Source organism: Danio rerio, chromosome 13 (assembly GCF_049306965.1).
Source record: "Danio rerio strain Tuebingen ecotype United States chromosome 13, GRCz12tu, whole genome shotgun sequence".
Taxonomy (NCBI): Eukaryota; Metazoa; Chordata; class Actinopteri; order Cypriniformes; family Danionidae; genus Danio; species Danio rerio.
In genome coordinates this window covers 39,606,677-39,628,661 of record NC_133188.1, presented here as the reverse complement: position 1 = coordinate 39,628,661, position 21,985 = coordinate 39,606,677, and the positions used below count along the sequence as shown (strand labels likewise).

General features: G+C 39.0%; 2 protein-coding genes across 5 annotated transcripts in view; one reads left to right on the top strand and one right to left on the bottom strand.

Annotated features, from left to right (window-relative positions):
• Positions 1 to 11,173, top strand: part of map3k9 (mitogen-activated protein kinase kinase kinase 9) — a 32,838-nt gene extending 21,665 nt beyond the window's left edge. Inside the window, exons 10-11 of one of the 4 annotated variants that reach the window (XR_012388835.1) lie at positions 1,187 to 1,839; positions 9,913 to 10,066. Coding sequence is in view for 2 of the 4 variants with exons in the window: in XM_684036.7 (XP_689128.2) it covers positions 1,111 to 1,839; positions 3,298 to 3,698 (1,130 nt within the window). In the remaining 2 variants the exon portion in view is untranslated. Of the gene's footprint in view, positions 1 to 1,110; positions 1,840 to 3,297; positions 7,618 to 9,912 lie in introns of those variants that run through there. The other 3 variants (XR_012388834.1, XM_073920181.1, XM_684036.7) reach the window with 3 other exon arrangements.
• On the bottom strand, positions 10,094 to 17,895 carry ttc9 (tetratricopeptide repeat domain 9). Its single transcript, XM_684103.10, has 3 exons — positions 17,055 to 17,895; positions 16,526 to 16,708; positions 10,094 to 12,632 (listed from the first exon to the last, which is right to left on the bottom strand). Exons 1-3 carry the CDS (start codon positions 17,467 to 17,469, stop codon positions 12,550 to 12,552), a joined length of 681 nt encoding a protein of 226 aa, XP_689195.2. The 5' UTR covers positions 17,470 to 17,895; the 3' UTR covers positions 10,094 to 12,549.
• Between the last annotated feature and the right edge of the window lie 4,090 nt (positions 17,896 to 21,985).

Genomic DNA, 21,985 nt, shown 5'->3' with positions numbered 1-21,985 from the left:
CTTACTTCCCTTCCCCTTCATCACACTGTTCTCATATCATCCCTACATCCCTAGAATAAAGTCTAGCTCAAAGTGTGGCGTGGTCCATGCTGGTAAATTTTATGCTCATTTATTTATCCACAGGATGTTTTTTCTTCAGTAGAACATTATAAAAGGTTTCAAAGCATGCCTCTTGGCGATATCTAGAATGCAAGCTGCCGGCACTTTAAGAGTCCAAAAAACGTATAAAGGCAAAAGAAAATGAATACCCCATGGTTTCTCTTTGATTTGTGTATTTATTCATTCATTTTCCTTCGGCTTAGTCTCTTTATTCATGAGGGGTCGCCGCAGTGGAATGAACTGCCAACTTTTCCAGCATATGTTTTACAAAGCAGATGCTGCTCCAGCTGCAACCCAGTACTGGGAAACACCCATGCACACATCCACACACATACACGATGGCCAATATAATTTATTCAGTTCATAGTGCTTATCTTTGAACTTTTTGGTGAAACCGGAGCACCCTAAGGAAACCCACACAAGCACTGCGAGAACATGCAAACTCCAACAACCAACCTATTTCCGGTCCCCTCCCTGCCATGTATTTAATTAATCAGATTTTTAATAGTCTTATAGTGGTCAACATTTTTATTACAATATGGTTAAACCTGTTTGTGATGATGGTACTGAACTAAGACACATTCATTTACAAAATAAATTCTATCCAATAGAGAATAATAATTACTAATTATTAGGTTGGACAAATGAGTTTCTTCTGTTGCATATCTCAACCTGTATTTCATATTCAAATGATTCATCCTGTGGAACAGAGCCAAATTCAAACTAATGTGTCACACTGACATTATGTTGGCATCGTTGCATCATGCTGATGTAATATTTGGATAACTTTGACATTTCTGTCATCTGACTGAAAATAGATTCATCTAACTTGGGTAAAATGCCATATAAATGTCAGTGTTTTTATTTACATCATAATATCAGCAACAAGGGAGGTTTTACAACTAGAAATCAAAAAAACGTCACCCTTTAACTGACAAGCTGTGACGGCTGAATATGGTGCAACATTGTGAAATCTTTCTCCCCCGCCCCTCTCTTGCTCTCTCTCTGTAGAAAATGAGGACTGCTGCTTCCCATCAGAGTCAGCTGACTCCCCTGGCCAATCATACCTCTGTATCCCATTCCACAGGGATGGATCTGCTTCAGACAGTTATGGCGTGGAGAGCGGCACGACTGGAACAGCTTCTGACGTTTCCCCCAGTTATACGCGGAGAAGTCCCAGTGGAAATCGTCGATCAGAGCTGGTGTTGCTGGGCTGCGGGGCAGTTCTGGCTGCTGTCGGTTTGGGTCATAACCTGCTGGACCTGATGCGTGTAGAAGAGTGTGTGCGTCCACGATGGGAAGGGCTGTTTCACCGTACTGGGGGTCAAAGTCGTGGTGCCAGCCCACCCACACGCAAACTCTTTAAAAGGGAAAGCCCTCGTCGGCCACCGCCACTGCCCACCTCCCTCACACTTCTGTCTCTCTCATCGGTGTCTGATTGTAACTCAACTCGTTCTCTCCTGCGCTCCGACAGCGAAGAGCTGCTCGTGCTGCGGCCCCCGACTCCCCCAGCCCTGCCCCCTGGACAAACCCCACCTCCTCTGAACCCACTGGTCAACACCCACCTGGAGAGCTTTAAGCGGCACCCTCGACAGTCTCTGACGCCCACACACGTGCCCTCAGCGCCCAGTGCTGCCTGCAGGCTTCATCGCACGCCTTCAGATGGTGCAATAAAGATGAAGTGCTCGCCTGCACATAACAACCACAACCCCACCCCAACTACCCCCTCCAAAAATACAGGTGAGAAATTCTTCCAAACCTCTGCATTGTTCATTTATTATAAAATAGATCAGTACTGCCCTGAACTTACCTTGACAAAAGAATAACAAACAACAAATTATGAATTGTAAACTGCATACTACTCTATTCCTGAATACCTCTATTCCATAGAATGATACGGTAAATATATGATAGTTTGCTGAATTCAGTTTCAAATTCAACGTCAAGGTCAGGTAGTCTTTTAGAAAGTTAGATCGTTAATATTTTTGGCCAAGAAAAGTTAGAGCAAACAAAAACAAAGCAGCAGGATACACTAAAATCACAGAATAATGCAATAAGGCACATCATGAGTTTTCCAAGAACAATGCAATTCTGGATTAACACCTGGTTGATCCTGGAACATCATTTTTGTTCGAAAATGTAATCAATACCCCTAACCCCAACCATAACTGTACATTATTCCCAAAATCAGAAGAGAATATTAGTTTGAAAGCAATCATGGAGAAGTGCATAAACCTAACCGTAAGCCTAAACTTAAACTATAAATGTATCCTTTAATTCTGATTGGCTGATTGGAATATGGGAACATGTCCTACTTGGTGAAATCAGGTTGGCGTGCAGTGAGCATGTACATGAAGTCCTTCAGCACACTGAGTACAGACATTAAAAATAACAGTGGTGGATTGAAAAATACCTCATGTGTGTAAATGTTAATGCATCTCTGCTGGTCGTCTTGCTCAGGGATGCACAACTTTGGTCCTAGAGGGCCACTGTCCTGTATATTTAGCTTTAAACCTAGTCAAACACACATGCTTACAGCTTTCTAGTGATCCTGAGGACACTGATTGGCTTGTTCAGGTGTGTTTTATTAGTGTTGAAGCAAAACTCTGCAGGACAGTGGCCCTCCAGAACCAAAGTTGCCCATCCCTAGCCTAGCTGATACAGCAGTGCCTGCAGCACAAACATGGCTTACGTAGGTTGTTATGTGAGGGGTTTTCTTTTTTTTCTGGACATATGGTACTGTGACATCATTATTTCTCAAAGTGGTGTTATATCAATTCAAACAGCAATGCGAGAGGCAGAGTTTTGAGATTTTTCCACTCTAACCTGTTATCCAAAAATTGTTCAGGGCACCAACAATGCTGGTGTCGTGGACTTTACTTATAATTTTGGAGTTGAGGTAAGGAGTGTCTCCTCCTGGTATAATCCATGAAAACAAGCGTAAAAACCTTAAATCACAGATGTCAAAGCCAGTTCCTGGAGGCCCGGAGCTCTGCACAGTTTAGTTTCAACCCTAATAAAACAAACCTGATTAAACTAATTGAGTCCTTCAGGATTGTTTGAAACCTACAGGTAAGTGTGTTGAAGCGGGGTTGAAACTAAACTGGAGGGCTGCGGCCCTTCAGGAACTGGCTTTGACACCTGCCTTAAATATTCTTCATATGCTATTTTGTAAAGTCTTTTCTGCCCTATGTGCAGTTACTCAGTGGACTTTAAGTGAGGACCCTTCAGAGGTGCCCCGTCTTCCTGATCCAAACCTCATCTTCCCACCTACACCACGTCGGCGCTTCCAGCCGGAGCGTCCCAAGACTCTGGACTTTCTGGCTAGGCCTCGACCATGTCCACGCGCTCGTTGTGGGTCGCAGTGGGGCGAATCTCCTGCTCACACATCCAGCACTGAAACCCCATCCACTGTGGAGTTTGGCGGAGGTGTGGCCGTCCTGCCCACTCCAATGGAGCAGCCAACCCCCTGTTCCCCTTGGGTGAATGACAGTCTTTTGGACCAACAGGATGAAGGCCAATACAAGGATGGGACACGACCACTCTCATCAGACCCCAGAGACTCACCATACAGAGTGCGACCGGGGTTTTGCTCCTGATTTTACCCCTCTGAACATCTTAATGTCACTCACAAATTTAAACCCACTTGGTTTCAGACTGGGTTGCCTGGTGTCCTATTCCTGGAAAGTTCACCTTCAACCCTGATCAAACAAATGTGAAGAAGATCTTCACGAGCACTTAATGAGGGTGAATCAAGGTTGCGTCTGAACTCTGTCGGAAGATCTCGAGGATTGGGCACCCCTGACTAAGACCTTCAGGATAATGGCAGAAGTACTGGACACTCAAGTAAAAAAAAACTACTGATACCAGCCCAAGATGGTTTACTTGAAGTGGTCTTAAGCTGGTCCTAGCTGGTTTAATCCTGGTCAAGAAGGCTAAGTGGTGACTTGGTTACCTAATTGCTCAAATCCTCTCTTAAGCCAGCCAAAAGACCAGATTTACTGGACTAGAAGGCATGCTAAGACCATTTTAGGCTGGTATGAGATTTGTTTTTCATTGGGGTATATCTTTATAAGGAGCTGATGCGTCAGTGATAAGGAAATGATTACCCAATATAAACCAAAGGTGCTTGGTTTTTGCAAAATCCAGATGCTGTTCTGGTCTAAACAACGTTCAGTTTTCAACACACTCGTATATATTCCTGCACTGCAAAAACAAACAACTTTTTTAATTGTGTTTTTTTTAGTTGTTTTCAGTATGAACATCTAAACATTCTTAAATCAAGATACATTTATGTAAGAAGCTAAATTGCATTGAGAATTAAGATAATAAGTCAAACTAAATCAAATTAATAAAAAAACAGGGTAAGACAAATAAACCTAAGGGGCATTACATGTCACCGTTTTCTATTCAAATTTGAAAACCTTGTTTGCCTTTTGGCCTCTTATTTACATAAAATTTTGGTGGCCTTAAAATGCAAACATTTGTGTTTCTTTATGTAGTGACATTGCCATATACCGGCCTGGCATGCATTGCACAGCATTTGTACAGCAGTTGTTTTCATAAATCTGTTTGAACCAAGTGTGTCTGCAGGGGCGTAAGATGAAGGGGCATAACTTGTAAGTTAGAGGTGTAACTTGCAGTTATAGAGAGCCCATTAAACCATGAAAGATGTCACAACGAGATGTTGTTGGCAAGATTGCCGAAATACTTACCAGAGAACATCTTCACCATGCTTTCATGCATTTTCTCCAAATTTATTTGCAAACAATTCATTTGATATATTTTTATATTTATTAATTTAGCAACTTTACCATGCAACTGATGACTACGGTTGGGTTAAGGGTTGGTGAAGGTGTAGACATTAAAAACTATGATGGTTGGGTTTAGGTTTGGGGTAGGCAAAGACGTTAATAACTATGATGGTTGGGTTAAGGGTTGGGGTAGGCAAAGACGTTAATAACTATGATGGTTGGGTTTAGGTTTGGGGTAGGCAAAGACGTTAATAACTATGATGGTTGGGTTAAGGGTTGGGGTAGGCAAAGACGTTAATAACTATGATGGTTGGGTTTAGGTTTGGGGTAGGCAAAGACGTTAATAACTATGATGGTTGGGTTAAGGGTTGGGGTAGGCAAAGAGGTTAATAACTATGATGGTTGGGTTTAGGTTTGGGGTAGGCAAAGACGTTAATAACTATGATGGTTGGGTTTAGGTTTGGGGTAGGCAAAGACGTTAATAACTATTATGGTTGGGTTAAAGGTTGGGGTACAGGGGCGGACTGGCCATCTGGCAATTCTGACAAATGCCAGAAGGGCCAGACCAGTTTTTAAATGTGGGCCTGGTTTCAAGATAGGCGACCCAATCCGAGGTTACCTGGACGTAATCAAAATCTGGCAAGAATGTCATATTATTTCACTATCTGTACACCAAATAAATAGTGAATGTGCGTGTCTGTGGGTGGGGCTGTGTCGGTGTGGTAATGTGGGGTGGTGTGGCTACAGTGCAAGGGCTGATTTTTTTGTCCCAGTCCGCCCCTGTTGGGGTAGGTGTAGACATTAATAACAATATTGGTTGAGTTTAGGTTTGGTAAGGTGTAGATGTTAATAACGATGATGGTTGGGTTTAGGTTTGGGGTTGATATAGACTTTAATAACGATGACAGATGAGTTAAAGGGTTGGGGTAGGTGTATACATTAATAACTATAATGGTTGAGTTTAGGTTTGAGGAAGGTGTAGGAGTTAATAACGATGATGGTTGGGTTTAGGTTTGGGGTAGGTATAGACATTAATAACTATTGTACAGCGCCATCTTGCTGACTACTTGGTTTTGACGTGTCTCCATAACTTTAAGTTACACCTCGAACGTACATGTTACACTCTCAGGGCCCCTTCATGTTATGTCCCTATCTTGAACCCTGCTAACAGACCCTACTTGTGTGAATGGAATTTTAGACAGTGCTTCCATCTGTACATGTTTTTTGTTTTTCATTTTAAGTATGTGCTTTAAAATTAATTTTAAAAAATCTCAAACAGTTTAAATTTTGTTTTGTTGTTTTTTTTTTATCTTAAATTATTTTAAAAAATTAAAAAAAAATTTTTAGACTACTAGACCTTTGGGTTTAAATGATTGTATCTTGACTTAAGAAAGCGAAAATATTTGTATCAGAAAACAAGACAAAAATATTGAGAAAGAAAACTGCAGTGTGGGCTCTAAAAGTGTAGTTCTCTGTTCCTCACCAGACGTAATAAGCTATTGAATAAAAATACAATCCAGAAGCTTCATCAATGGCCAGACTGATTTCTGAGTGCTTTGGAAAAGTACTGGGTCTGCAGCTGTAATCTTGAGAGACATTTATCAGGACACTTTTTGATTTGCAAAAAAAAGTTTTTTTTTTTTTTTTTAATTCATATTAAGTGTATTATCTCAGCTGTTCCGCTGCGCTGTATTGACTTTCTCTCTGTATGTACACTTGTCTGCATGTTAATGGTAGATTTAGCTCTGAACATAGCACTGGTTTAGTGGGGAACATCAGCTGGTTTATTTCTGCTACTCTTTTGGAGTTTTCAGGTTTCATTTGCCATACATGAATGAGATTGTACACCTTTAGAAGTGCTTTTGATCCGGTCTCATGAATGTATTGTTCTGTCATATTTACTGTACACCATTTGAAATCACCGATTGTTCTGTGGATTTCACTGTAGCATGAAGCACATAGTCTTTCACAAATGATAAGCTTGATTTAGTGACCTCATCACTATCAGAACCACCAGAATTAAACTTAAGGTCAGTAAGAATATATTGGCTCTAAATTTGCAGCTATATACAACAGTCAGGTACATTGCTGTCTTCCGGAATTTGTGTGGTTGTGTCTGTGTGTAAATGATGGATTTTAAGATGTGTGTGTGTTGAATATTGTGAATGCATATTGAACTTGTTTTGCATTTTTAGTAGCATTTTGTGCAATATTTGTTATACGTTTACACATATTTATTTGTCTAAATTATTTTTCTATTTTTCATATTTTTCTTATTTTGTGATGAAATTGATGAAAACAACATTTCTGAACATGTCCAGACAGGCAGAGCATACTTTTGCACGTTTACAGCAGTGTTTTCCCTTTGTCTCTCAATCTAATCTTTCATCTCTATACCGACGAGAAATTCCTCCAGACACAAAACAACATTTAGAGCCAAAACACAGAAGAGATTGTGTCTGTATTACCCCTTTCTGTCACTTGAGACCTTTTTGAACAGAAACGGTCATGCATCTGACTAAATGAAAGAGACCTTAAATTTGCCTGAGGTTCCACTCGTGGATGTGGAAAAGTGTGTGTTTTAATTCTGGCTGAAAGGAATGTGTAGCCATCATCGAGCGCATCTGCTGTCATTTATCAGCACAATCACTGTTGTCCTGGAGAGCAGGTGTTTTGGGTTCAGAAGCTGCTGCTATGAAACTTGTACTTGCACCCGAGCACATTAGACTTGTGTAAGAGCTCAATTAAAGCCCTGAAATGCTGATATGTGGTGTTTTTGTGACTGGCTGCTTTAATATTAAATACTCACTCTAAAGCAGGGGTTCCCAAACTTTTCAGCTCGTAACCCTGAAAATGACAATACCAGTGACTCGCAACCCCCAAAATCCTCTAAGGTGGTTATAAATATAGAAACCTTGCATGCAATGGCGCACACTCACACACCAATAGACCCAAGTCTATTTTTCGTTTAATTTTTTTAATGTATGTGAGTGCTGTAAATGAGCCAGAAGGTTTAACCAGGTGTTATGAAATATCTGCTGCATCTCACGCTATTGCTGTGCCTTTATTATAATGTCACAATCCAAAAAAATGTTTAACTATTAGCTACTATAGTAGCTATATAGTATATAGTATCCATAAACAACAATTTTTTCTCTTCAGTAGGTTATGGATAAAATATGGTAATTCTTATGGTTTAATAAAAATAAATAGACTTTTGGAAATCACCAGGCGACCCCCCTTCATTGTTCCGCGACCCCTCGGGGGGCCCGACCCCACTTTGAGAACCACTGCTCTAATGGACTATTTACAAATATTATTATTGTTATTAAAAGCACAGCAAACAAATGTAATTTGATTAGAAATAAAGCTCATTTTGGTAAAACTGTAAAGTACCTATTCACACTAATAGCTTAATACCTGTTTATAATTACAATATTGCCTATTTATTGTTACTTATAAAGTATGATCTTATTATACATTCATAATCCTTCTTAATATCTTTACCCTACTTTACTTTATTGAGCTAAAAGTCTTAGTTAATGGTTTGTTAATGGTGAAAATTATACCTTAAAATTAAATTAAAATTACTTATATATTTGAAAAACCCAAAAACCTTAAAAGAAATAAAACTTTTTTAGATTTCAGTTAGTTGCCAAAAAAGATTTCAAATTTACAGTAGTTTAATGATGGACAAAAATAACCAAAAAAAAAAAAAAAGATTTCTTCTTGATATAAACTAGATCTACACACTCACCGGCCACTTTATTAGGTACACCTTACTAGTACCGGATTGGACCCCTTTTTGCCTTCAGAACTGCCTTAATCCTTCAAGTTCTCAATTTACTACTAATGGGCCCAAAGCAAATATCCCCCTCACCATTACACCACCACCACCACCACCACCAGCCTGAACCTTTGATACAAGGCAGGATGAATCCATGCTTTCATGTTGTTGACCCCAAATTCTGACCCTACCATAAGAATGAAGCAGCAGAAATTGAGACTCACCAGACCAGGCAATGTTTTTCAATCTTCTATTGTTCGATTTTAGTAAGTGTGTGTGATTCGTAGCCTCAGTTTCCTGTTCTTAGCTGACAGGAGTGGCACCCGGTGTGGTCTTCTGATGCTGTAGCCCATCCGCCTCAAGGTTGGACGTGTTGTGCATTCAGAGATGCTCTTATGCATACCTCGGTTGTAACGAGTGGTTATTTGAGTTACAGTTGCCTTTCTATCGGCTCAAACCAGTCTGTCTGTTCTCCTCTGGCATCAACAAGGGATTTGCGCCCACAGAACAGCCGCTCACTGGATATTTTCTCTTTTTTGGACCATTCTCTGTAAACCCTTGAGATGGTTGTGCGTGAATATCCCAGTAGTTCAGCAGTATCTGAAATACTCAGACCAGCCCATCTGGCTCCAACAACCATGCCATGTTCAGTCATTTAAATCACCTTTCTTCCCCATTCTTAACCATGTCTACATGCCTAAATGCATTGAGTTGCTTCCATGTGATTGGCTGATTAGAAATTTGTGTTAATGAGCAGTTGGACAGGTGTACCTAATAAAGTGGCCGGTGAGTGTATATTTCAAATAAAAAATAGCAAAAATTACTAAAACATTTAAATTAAGATGTAAATAAAAAAATATTTCATTTAACATAATAATAATAATGTATCAGGTTTATCACGTCTTTCTCGGTTTAATTAAAAAACTTCTTTTAAACTAGTAAAACAAAAACTTACTAAATACACATTTACGTTTGTTTTATTGCATTATCTTTGCATCCTTAAATACCTTTAAATTGTCAAATGTTCAAATTTCTATTCTGCAATGTTATGCAAGCAATGCATATTTAAAATACAGTAAAAAGCCATTAATACACGACATTTCCGACCCTTTAAGTATCATTTATTTAGTGTGCATTATTATTATATTCAGTAATAAAAACCTCTCTGGTCTAAATTACTGCAGATTTGACAATAACTAAATACATAAACAACAGTTAATTGATATAGACGTTTCAACATGAACAGTGAATATTTTGTTTAACATTTGACAGATCTGTGCGAGCAAGCATGGCTGAAACACCATCATCCCCATCTGTCTCCAAGGATGATTTCCATGCAGCCTCACCATAGCAACCAGAATAGAGCGCTGAACTGGAATGTTTTGTGTACCTTACACTTTTAGTAAAAACCCATAATAAAGAGTTGAAAAACAGAGTCCCGTTTCAGTCAGCATGAAAAAAATGTACGTCAAACATATTTAATCAGAATCCGAGTGTGAATAAAAAAGCACGCACTCTTACACAAAACAATGACCACAGTTTATTTGTACTCCTACATGCTTTTGTATGCGTGTCAGACTGTGCTTGATTCACATGCTTACACTCATGTCCACCATGTGTGTGTTTTTATGAGGACTCGTTTGTATAATGTTATGGGTATGACAATGTTAAGGTGGTTTATGAGGACATTGTGTCCTCGTAATTCAAAAGTGCTTAAAAATCATATTTAACAACAGGACTGGGAGATGTGATAAAAATCTCATGTCATATCATATCCTAATGAAGATATATATCACAGTATAGTACCATTTATGCAAATTCAATTAATTAGTAGTTTACTGTACATATATTGACCACATATAAAAGACTAATTCTTTTTGACATTTTAAGGTATATGCTTAGGAAAATTACTCATTCAAATGTGATCTTCAGAGCGGATGTTTGGTTAAAAACTGTAGAAATATTAAATAAACATAAATCAAATATATTACTTCTAAAACTAAATTATTACAGGTCCAACGTGAAAATAAACAATAAAAAATGACTAAAAAAGCCAAATATAAACATCGTAATTTCAAGATTGCAACTTTCGCATGATGCTGTTTTTCATGTTTCTGTCTGTATCGATTATAAAAGGTTGTACCATAAACAATGTATTTTGCGAAACTACAATATAAATGACAAAGCATAATATGAAACTATAAACTTTTTTTGTTTGTTTGGTCAACACAGGCTCATTGTGAAAAAATACCCTGTAAACATTTCTGGAAAGCCCAAATTATATAGCCAGAGCTACTTATGGCTGCATTTTGATTTTAAAGAGAACCCTACGGGGTGGTATGACGTCACCGACGGCTTTTGATTCTTTTTGCGCTACCAACTGACCACTGGAAACTCAGTGTGGATGGCTTTTCCACTGTTACCAGTTTGCCCAGAAGCTCGCCATGTACGTCACCGTTGTTGACCGTGTTCGAGTCTAGCAAAAAACGATTCCAGAAAGCAGGTAAAACAAAAACCAAAGGCAAAAAATAAATAGTAAATAACAGGGTGAGAACATGGTAAGATCTGAAAACGCAGTCAAATCAGGTAGCCGCGAAGGTGTCACGGTTTATGGGTCTGTGTGTGTGTGTGTGTGTGGTTGCGTTGTTGCAAGACTGACAGTTCTGTGTTTACCTTTTACAGCTGTGTGGTCACGTGGTATTGTTGTCACCAGTGATTCCTAGTTGCATAACTACTCAGCTGATTCATCAGAGCGCTTTTGAAAACACTATCGGTTGGGTTTAAGGAAGGCAGTGGCCGGGTTAATCAGCGCTTTTGGAAACACTTTGGTTGGGTTTAAGGATGGCAGTGGGCGGGTTATTCAGTGCTTTTGAAAACACTATCGGTTGGATTAGGAAAAAGGGGTGGGTGGGTTTATCGGTCGTCAGTCAGTCATTCGACAGCGGCCTCTGGTGAATTTACGCGAGAATAGTAGGCGCAAATGACACACAAGAGAAATTTGAGTTTTGAAAGCATACACAGTTGCCTCTGGTGGATTTGCAGAAAGAAAAACTGCAAAAAAGAGTATCTCCTGAGACGTATTTTGTGATCTACAGAAATGTATACAGGGGTACTTATCAATAATGAGCCTGGGTTGCATTTGATATATCGGTTTAGTGGTAGGAGTAGGGTAAGGTAATATAATACATGTTTTCAGTCTAAAATACATTACACCTGTGAAGAGTCCTCATAAACCACATATACCATACAAGAATGTGTGTGTGTATTTGAATTACATGATTACACTCATGTAATCATGTAAGATCTTACCCACTGCGATTTAAATGTGGGTTTTTAGTGAAGAGTTGGTGGCATATGACACTAGTAGTGACACTTAATTGCACTTGGAGCTTCATGTGTTCACAGCAAAACTGATTTAGAAATCACCTCTAATGAAAACATCATTGCCAGAATCTGAAAGCAATATGAAAAAACACAGAAAAAAAAGCTGCAGGAATGTGTAAACTATTAGCCACAAGATGATCTGAGGGTGTTAAGTAGAGCACAACGTCAGATCGCAACCATCATGAGAGACTAGTGACATCTGTTCAGTTTTCGGTACTAAAATACAACCAAGTACTAAAAGCAAACATTTTGACAGCACTAGTGTACTTGAAAAGCTATGATAAATGCTGCTGAAATCCTCCATTCCTGGTCTCCACACAGAATCTACTCAGGGCACCGCACACCTGATTCAGCTCTTCAGTCTGTTTCTGACAGGACTGAGACAGGTGTGTTGACCCGCGCTGGAATAAAGTCTTCTGTGAAAATGCCAAACCTCGTCCACTGAGAGTGCGATGAGGGAAGTGTGGGGTGTCCGCAGTGCAAAGCTAGTCGAGCGGGAGTTGCCTTTTTCATGTTTGTTTGTTTTTATGGAACTTCTGTTTTCTCTCTCTGGGCATTTCGTCGGATTTTCATTTCCGTGAGCTGGATGTAACGGATGACGTTTGTGTCTGTTACAAATACATAGACAAAGCGGAAACAGCTGTTTGAACACACAAAATGCAAGCAGGAAGTGTCATGACATTTTGGACATTAATTTATCAGCACAATAACTTTTTCTAGAGAGATGCTGTTTTGGGTTCAGAAGCAACTTGGTGTAAAGAGGTCCTGTTATGCTTTTTTTACACAAACAACTTCCTTTCAAGAGTTCACACTTAGCTGATGATTGATTATAAGCTTGTTTGGCATGCTGTCCTGGGAGAGAGCCCTAAACTCAAAGGATCCTCGAGCCCTGGGCTCCCTCCCGTTTGCAGGGTGAGTCGGGAGTTTGAGCTTAGGTAGATTTCAAAAACTCCCCCACTTTTTTGTGGCTAATGATTAAGACCAGACAGAATCTGCGGACACTTTTTGTTATTTCTGCTGAGAATTTTTTAAATAATCTGCAGTTTTATGTGGAATGATTTTAGCAGTATCATCATAACTAATAACTTAATATATAAAATATATATACATTTTTGTTTGTACTTTTATTTAATGTTTATAATGCAAATCCAATTAGATCCACTTATTTGGTAAACAAAGCAAGTCATATAATAAATCTACTAAAAGACAGAAAGTGTTACTTAACAAACAATAATTAAACCATAGGAACATTTTCATATTACTATTATATCACAATAAAATAACTGAAATGAATTTAAAACCTGAATAAATATTTACACATTTACACAAGTAAATATATAGACTCGATGGACTAAATACCTGGCGAAATTTGCGGATTTCTGCATGCGCAGATTCTGTGTGGGATAACTAATGACGAATTGCTTATAAGGAAAAATACTGTTGGCTAGAAACTTGGCTATGGTGCCAATTTGGTTAAGTCAATTTACTTATGACGGATGTATTTGGATAGTGGGAGGAAACCGGGGAACCCAGGGGAAATACATGCCAACACGAGGAAAACATGCAAACCCCACATTGAAACGACAACCGGCCCTGCGAGCGACATTCTTGCTGTGAGGCAACAGTGCTAACAGTGCTTGCTGTGAGGCTGTCGTGCCGCCCAAAAAAGGGGGTGGAATGGGGGAGGAAAGGGGAATGCTTCAAGAAGATGACTGTGGTATGAAGACTATGGTTATTTCTAGTGATTTAGGAATCGTCTGATTGGAGAGTCTTGTATTAGCTAATTTAGGTCCAGCCGTGTTCAATCATAAGCACGTAATCTGAAATGGCAACTGACCCAGCCGAGGCTTAAACCAGCGACCTTCTTGCTGTAAGGTGACCATTCTACCCACTGCGCCACCGTGACGCCTCCTCTCAAAATTATTTTAGAATTAAACTTCACTCAGTGTTTAATGTTGTTGTTTGAGCATGAAAAAGATCTACAAAGTTCAAATCCAAATAGAGTTACGCTAATGTAAGCACTGTTTCTGGACTCCTGATCTAATATACTGATACACATGTGATTTCTTCTGCATTATTTTATAGTCACTTATCTAACATTATGTGAACTTGTGTATTTTTAAATATCAGGAGATTAACCGCTTAACTGTCACCAGGGGTCATACACAAAATATAAATGTTTTTGTATATATTTTTAACTTTTTTGTCTAAATGTTTTACTAAACCTGAATTTATCTTGACAGACTATATAAAACATACATATATCATTTATAATTTTGAAGCGTGAACTCAAAGGTGACAGTTAAAGGTGCAGTAGGTGATCTGACAAAATGCTAATCGGTTAGCATATTAGCTTTGGGCGGCAGGGGAGAGACTGTGTTTTAAAGCCACGCCTCCTGAAATCGCAAATGCGCGCACAGCGACATGACAGCAGACAACCCACTAGTTCATGTCATTCGCCAGTTAGAAGTGTATGTAGTGGTTGGCCCGGCGGTGGCAGGAATTACACTCATTACTAAGCCATACTTGCATGCTATTTCAGAGTGAATATTCAGAGTAGCAGTGAACAATACCGGGAGCGTGTCACAGGCTGTCACTGTTTAGAAGTTACCCAATGTGAATAAAAAAGCAATTTCAGCTCAGTAAAGCAGGCTAGGCGGAATAGCACTATTTACTGATGTTTTGTTGTCAAATTAAATATAAATCTACATTATCGATGCTGTAAAAGGCCCTTATGAAATTGAAAACAGTCTCATCAATCGTTCGCCGGAGGATTTCAGTGGCTGAACAACACGTCATGCATGTAACGTTAACCCATTTGTAACAACAACATCTGAATCAGCTCTTCGTGACTCAAAGTGTTTAAAACAGGAATACTTCAGCCATGGTGTCGTCCTCCCTTCAGCGTCCAAAAGTAACTCCAGTATTAATTCAGAAAAGTTTCTAATTAATTAAAAAGTTGCTCATCTAAGCGTACACGCATGGCACTCATGCAGGCGGGCACATGCTAATGGCAGATATCCGTGAAAAGACCAAATCTGCAAAAGACCAAATCTGCATTTGTTGACAGCCAGTTTGAGCTACTGACCTGAATTATGGGAGATGTCAGCCTGACAACAATATTAAATTGGATGAACATTTTTTTGTTTTATAACTTACCCAGAATATAAAAATACATATAAACACATTTAGATCATTTACTGTAATTATTACTGTTGGACTGTGAAAAGGCTTTTAACCAGCACATCAAAACATGTGTCTGAAGACAATCACCTACTGGCGGCGTAGTGGCGCAGTAGGTAGTGCTGTTGCCTCACAGCAAGAAGGTCGCTGGGTCGCTGGTTCCAACCTCGGCTCAGATGGCGTTTCTGTGAGGAGTTTGCATGTTCTCCCTGCGTTCGCGTGGGTTTCCTCCGGGTGCTCCGGTTTCCCCCACAGTCCAAAGACATGCGGTACAGGTGAATTGGGTAGGCTAAATTGTCCATAGTGAATAAGTGTGTGTGTGTGGATGTTTCCCAGAGATGGGTTGCGGCTGGAAGGGCATTCGCTGCGTAAAAACCTGCTGGATAAGTTGGCGGTTCATTCCGCTGTGGCGACCCCGGAATAATAAAGGGACTAAGCCGACAAGAAAATGAATGAATGAATGAATGACAATCACCTACCGCACCTAATGGTAGTGCCAGGAATCAAATCCAAAAAGAGTCGATTCAGAGGCATTGAACATCAAGATTTAATTTCAAAGTTTGAGAGTTTATTACCTTATAAACAGCTATAATATACATGCTGAAACTGAATTAAAGCCCAAAACAGAAGGTTTTGAGCTCCACTCTGAAAACATAAGCATGATAAAAAACGAGAAAGTTTTTATCTTATTTTTGTTTCATATGAAATTCTACTTTACTTTTTCTTTAGAAGAAGTTAAAGCTATACAGATGTATTTCTTTTGTTGCCAGAGTAATGAAGTCACAGGCTGTAAAGCCACAACTCTCTTCTGGAAAGTGGTGGGTACCCGGAACTCATTTGCATTTAAAGAGGTGTACAGTATATTGCATGATAAATGTGTATTTTAAAACGGCACAGACTCATTCTGGAGGCACCTGAGGCATTTATCTTGTAAATAAGCACAACAGGATCACTTTAATTGTAAAATGGATATTGACTGGCTGAGCTGACTATGACCTTTTAACATTAGCATCATTGTTATTGCATATGCGTGTTGCTCATCAAACACTGTTAACAATTACATTGCTTAACAAGCAAATAATTACTTGTCAGTAAATTACTTTTTATCACTGTGTATTTAGCTAAATATTCTCCAAATATCTCAATTTTTCATATTCTTTTTTATGCAATCCACAGGCAACTGGATACTTTTGTGTTACCCTCTACTATATTCTGTTTTTGTTGTTTTGTTTTAGTTAGATTTGACAGATTTTTAGGCTTCTGCAGTCCTCAATTCGACAAATACTGGTGTAGCGTTTCAGAGTTTGATGTGACTGACCTGTGGGCTGTTGCTTGTGTGACTCCTTCAGGTAGTGCAGGGCTTTGTTGAAGTCTCCCAGATGATAATACGCCACACCAGAGCGATACAGAGCTTTAAAATTCTCGCCCTCCTTTCTCAAAACCTTCAGACAGTACTCTTTCACTCGTTCATAATTCACCAGCTCCATCTGCAACAAACAAGCTGCATGCAAACAGACAAAATCAACTGCACCCATGTAAAACTTACCATTTCAGCTTTTTAAGAAACATTTCTCAGTGCTTATATGAAATATAAATATTATATATGGCAGGTAATCTAGACAAACCATGACGTCATTCTAAATGCAGAATTTACTCACAAATTACTTTTATTAAGGAGTTAAAGGGCCAAATCGCAGTGTTTGCCATTCAAGACTCTGTTTAAGTGCTAATATGAATATTATATTACAGTGAGGTGCTCATCTTCAGCCTTAAGCACGTGGAATACATAGAAAGCGGTGACTTGATTGAAATACTGCTTTTCATGTGGTGAAACACGATGTTCCCACCTGCCAGACTGTTGTAGCACTCCAGCTCCGCGTTCTCCACCGCGCCTTTCTGCTCGTCCGTCAGACTGGATTTACTGATGGCAGTCAGGACGGTGGACGGAGACTTGCTGGTGTCCGGGTCCCCGAGCACGCGACACAGACCCTTCATTTCCAGCAGCGCGCGGTGGTACTTGCCGATGGCCTCGCGGTATTTTTTGTCCTTGTAGCACTGTGTGCCCTGCGTTTTAAAATCCAGGGCTCGTTTGACCAGCTCCGCGGGCTCGTTTTGGGGCTTTACCATCGAGCCGCTCTGGTGGGGCTGGTGCTGCGGGTAACGCGCGTCTCCGCGACTCCGGCCACCGGGAGGATGCACGACGGTGGAGTTCGCGTTGCCGCTCATGACGCTCATAGTACCGCTTCCCTTACGTTGTATCATAGCTTCAAATCAATTGTGAATTCAATAATTCCCTAAAAACGAGCCTCGCGTGCTTCCTCCTCTTTGCGCGTTTACATGCCTTTACGGTTCCTTTATTTAAAGATGGATTCCCGGATGATTCACACACACAGTACTCTCAATTTTCCCTCTTTCCCTCTCCTCCTCTTTTTTTCAGCAGTCTGACGGAAGGAACGGACAGACACGTCTTGCTCTCACAGAATGACTCAAAAGGGAGCGAGCGACGAGCGCGCGCATCAATAAGCTCCAGCGCCCGCGGTGCCCTGAAGAAATGCGGTCATCACGAATGGAGCGCGGTAACCGGTCTGTCAGCCCCCCTGCGCGAGCTCCCGTTTCCATTGAAATCCAGCTGAGCGCAACTCAGCCGTTAACAAACGCGTTTCACTGGCTCAGACCACGATTTCATGTGACGTAACTGTACTGGCCACAGAAAAACAGCTGCTGGAGGACACTGAAAGAGCTGTTTAAACACTGTCCGTGCTTTTGATCCTCCCTTAATTCAGAGGGCCTGTTCTACTCTCTTTCATTATACCTCCAGCAAAGTTATTGTTAACACACATTGCTTTATCTAAAAAGTAATTGTGACCATCTCCGTAATTAGATGCATCCTTTTGGGAACAGTCCCACAGGTGTGTGCGTGTGTGTGTGTGTGGCGGCTTGTACAGCTGTTGTGTCTGGGTGTGTCGTGATTGCGGTAAATCGTGCTGGGTGGGGAATTCTGCTTTGCTCAGTCAGTCTGTCATTTTCTTACACACAAACACGTGCATTTTACATCATTTACATGTACATATGCATGAACATGGAGTTTTGTGCTTTCTTTCTTTCTTTCTTTCTTTCTTTCTTTCTTTCTTTCTTTCTTTCTTTCTTTCTTTCTTTCTTTACTGGTTCCATCTGATGAATAGATTCTGTTTATTGAATTATATAAACCACATTCTATCAATTTCAGCTTTTAGATTGCTAGATGGTTATTATTAATGATATCCAATAGTTAAGTGACTTTTTTGTGTCAGTGAAAGGGGTGGTACTTTTTTGTCTCAAAAACTGGACCTTTCTGCAGGTATTAGCCTCATTTTCTATTTAATCATGAGACTTAAAAACTGCATTTTAGTGTCATTTTAAACACTATTTTAGCTGGATTAGCTTGTCGGATGGTCATAATAACAGTTTTTTATGTATCAAAAAAAATCCTAAAGATTTATAATATAAAAAATGAATAAATACTTATTTTTAAAATACAAATGTTCTACATCATATCTGAGAAAAATTTAAAATCAAAAACTGTAGCCCATTGTCATTTATTATAGGCAAATAACAAAATGGCCTGCACATTCGACTTACCTCAGTCACAATTAGGCTATTTGAATGAAAAATTGAATGAAAAATTAATAAACACATAATAAAACTAATGTAGATCTTCACGATATGTCTTGCCTCTCTTGTAAAAATAAAAGTACATTTGAAAATTTGTGCATAACAAAAATAGCCAAAACAGTATTCAAATAAATTTTAATATGGGCTGCTTTTGGTGCTTCATGGTCATTTTTGTTTTAAGATTTAGTTCCAAAATTATTAATAAAAATCAATAAAATAAAATATTTTCTTGATTTAAAAACAACACAGGAGCAAAAGTCAGATAGTAAAAAGAAAATATTTGTTAGCACTGGCCAAAATGGATTAGATGAAATCCCAGAAGACAGAGGCTTCTTCGATGGGTTATTTTCAATATTTATGATGGTATAGCAGTCAAAATAGGACAAATGAGCTCATGTATGGGACATATTCTGGACCTTTGTCAGTGAGGGGTGGGTCTTCCAAACCCCCCTGGCTATGGGCCTGTATAGTCTCAATGTAGCTCATCTTGAGTACCCATTAGTAACAGCACCAAACATACATGCTACATGCATGCTACATGCTACATCTTTCCACCAGAAAAAAAACATACAAAAATAAACAAAATTAATAGTATGATTATTGATACATAAAAATAATCTGAAATTACTTAATAATTTATTAATTTTCTTTTCGGCTTAGTCCCTTTATTAATCTGGGGTCACCACAGCGGAATGAACCGCCAGCTTATCCAGCACATGCAGTGGATGCCCTTCCAGCTGCAACCCATCACTGGGAAGCATCCACACACACTCATTCACACATATATGGACAATTTACATACCCAATTCACCTATAGCACACGTCTTTGTTTTTGTGGGGGAAATGGGAGCACATGGAGGAAACCCACGCAAACATGGGGAGAACATGCAAACTCCACATAGAAATGCCAACTGACCCAGCCCAGACTCGAGCCAGCGACTTTCTTGCTGTGAGGCATTCGTGCTACCCACTTTATTAAAATGGTAAGCATTCACCAGCTCAGCCAACCATTTTTTTCTAGTCGTCTCCAGGACATAACTGAATTTTCTTTTTCTAATTTTTTTTTCACAAATTTTCTTTAAAGGTTCAGAGTTGTACCATATTCTTTAAAAGTTGCAGTATGTTTAAGAAGAGATATAGCTCTGAAAAATCTCTGAGATTCAACAAAGGGAATGAAAATCAGGTCATTTGCCATTAATGATGTTTTTACATTGAGGACTTAATTTATTCTCTTGCATGTTGTAAAGTGAGCATTACCCTTGATTTGACTAAATCCAGCTTGCTGAAGGAATGTTATTGCCATCTCTTGGTGAAAGATTTGTGGCATTTGAGCCTGATTTGCATTGAAGTTGTAGATTTTGAATGTGAAGCAAGTGGATTTAGAATTTAATAGTCTTTTTCTGGATTTTTATAGTTCTATTTTTATTTGCAGGCGTTTATTTGTGTCGTTCATGCTGCACTGCACTGCACTTCACTCATTGGATATTTTTGCAGACTTTTGCCTGCAGGGACTCTGATGGGTATTTGTGCCATCTGATGATTTCTTCTCGTGATAATGTTTCAGCAAATGTAGTTTTAATTAGATCCAAAGGCATATTTTCCTATTCTAAAAATGGCTTTAATGCTTTTGTTTACTGGGTCTTTTTAAGAATGTAATTAGTTTTGTCCAAACTGAGTCCTTTAAAATCCAAATGTTGTTTGCAGTGTGTGTGTGTGTATTTGACTGAAAACTTGTAAACTGACAATAATGAGAGCCAAAATATTTGCTAGTAAAGCATGATGACTTTATTAGACTTTCCCTAATAATTTAGCCGATATTATTATTGGCAACTAAAAATACATGATATCATTGTTTTAGAGGTGTCACGGTGGTGCCGTGGGTAGCACGATCATCTCACAGCATGAATGTCGCTGGTTTGAGCCCCGGTTGGGTCAGTTGGCATTTTTTGTGTGGTGTTTGCATGTTCTCCTTGAGTTGGTGTGAGTTTCTTCTGGATGCTCTGGTTTCCCCCACAGCCCAAAGACATGCGCTATAGGTGAATTGGGTAAGCTAAATTGTTTGTAGTGTATGTGTGTGAATGGGAGTGTATGGGTGTTTCCCAGTGATGGGTTGCAGCTGGAAGAATACCCGCTGCATGCGTAAAACATATGTTGGATAAGTTGGTGTTTCATTCCGCTGTGGCGACCCCCAATTAATAAACGAACTAAGCCAAAAAGAAAATGAATGAATGAATGAAAGCATAATGACTTTATTAGACATTCCCTAATATTGTAGCCTATACCATTATTGGCGAATAAAAATACATAATGTTGTTGTTATAAAATGTAAAATAGCATACAATCCTGTAATAAAAAACAATAGAATAATTATACAAACATTATTAAATGAAGTTTCCTATTATGGCATGTGGCTACTGCACAATACACTTATAAAACAGCATTAATTAAATGAAAATATTTCAATGAAAATCATTATGTTTTAAGGATTTGTTTTCAAATATATATTATGATCAATGAAACAAATAGTTGTACATAATGGCTTAGTGGCCGTAATAATAACAAATGCTCCAATATTCATATTATTGGTTTCTAAATTTCACAATGGTGGTGACTTTAAAGTCAAACTGAAATGAAATATATTCCATAGATAATTTCATAACTGAAAAGATGTAATGATTATATAATTAATATGATGATGCGAAAGTATCAGTGCAGGGTGCTAATTACAGGGGGGGTTGCTTTCAACCCCTCAAATTAACGCTTTATCCCTCTTTAGGACATCAAAACAAGATGTATGTTTGGGGTCATCCCTTTAAAAGTTTCAAAATTAGCTTTCTGAAATATTAATAATTAGAAATGTATAATATAAATATACATTTGACCAACCCCGCCCCATAATGGTTCCACTGTGATGCATTAAATCACGCCAACAATGGTAGGAAAAATATCATTCAACAGTCTGAAACGGGCAGTTCTAGTATCTTAGGTATTCACATAACACGTTTCTTGTAAAATAGGTGTTCATATCTGCGTGTAGCCTATAAAATTATAATTAGACATAATTTGTATAGTTCGACCGACAGTAACCTCTAAATTAGTCACTAAATATCTCTCAAAACACTGAAAA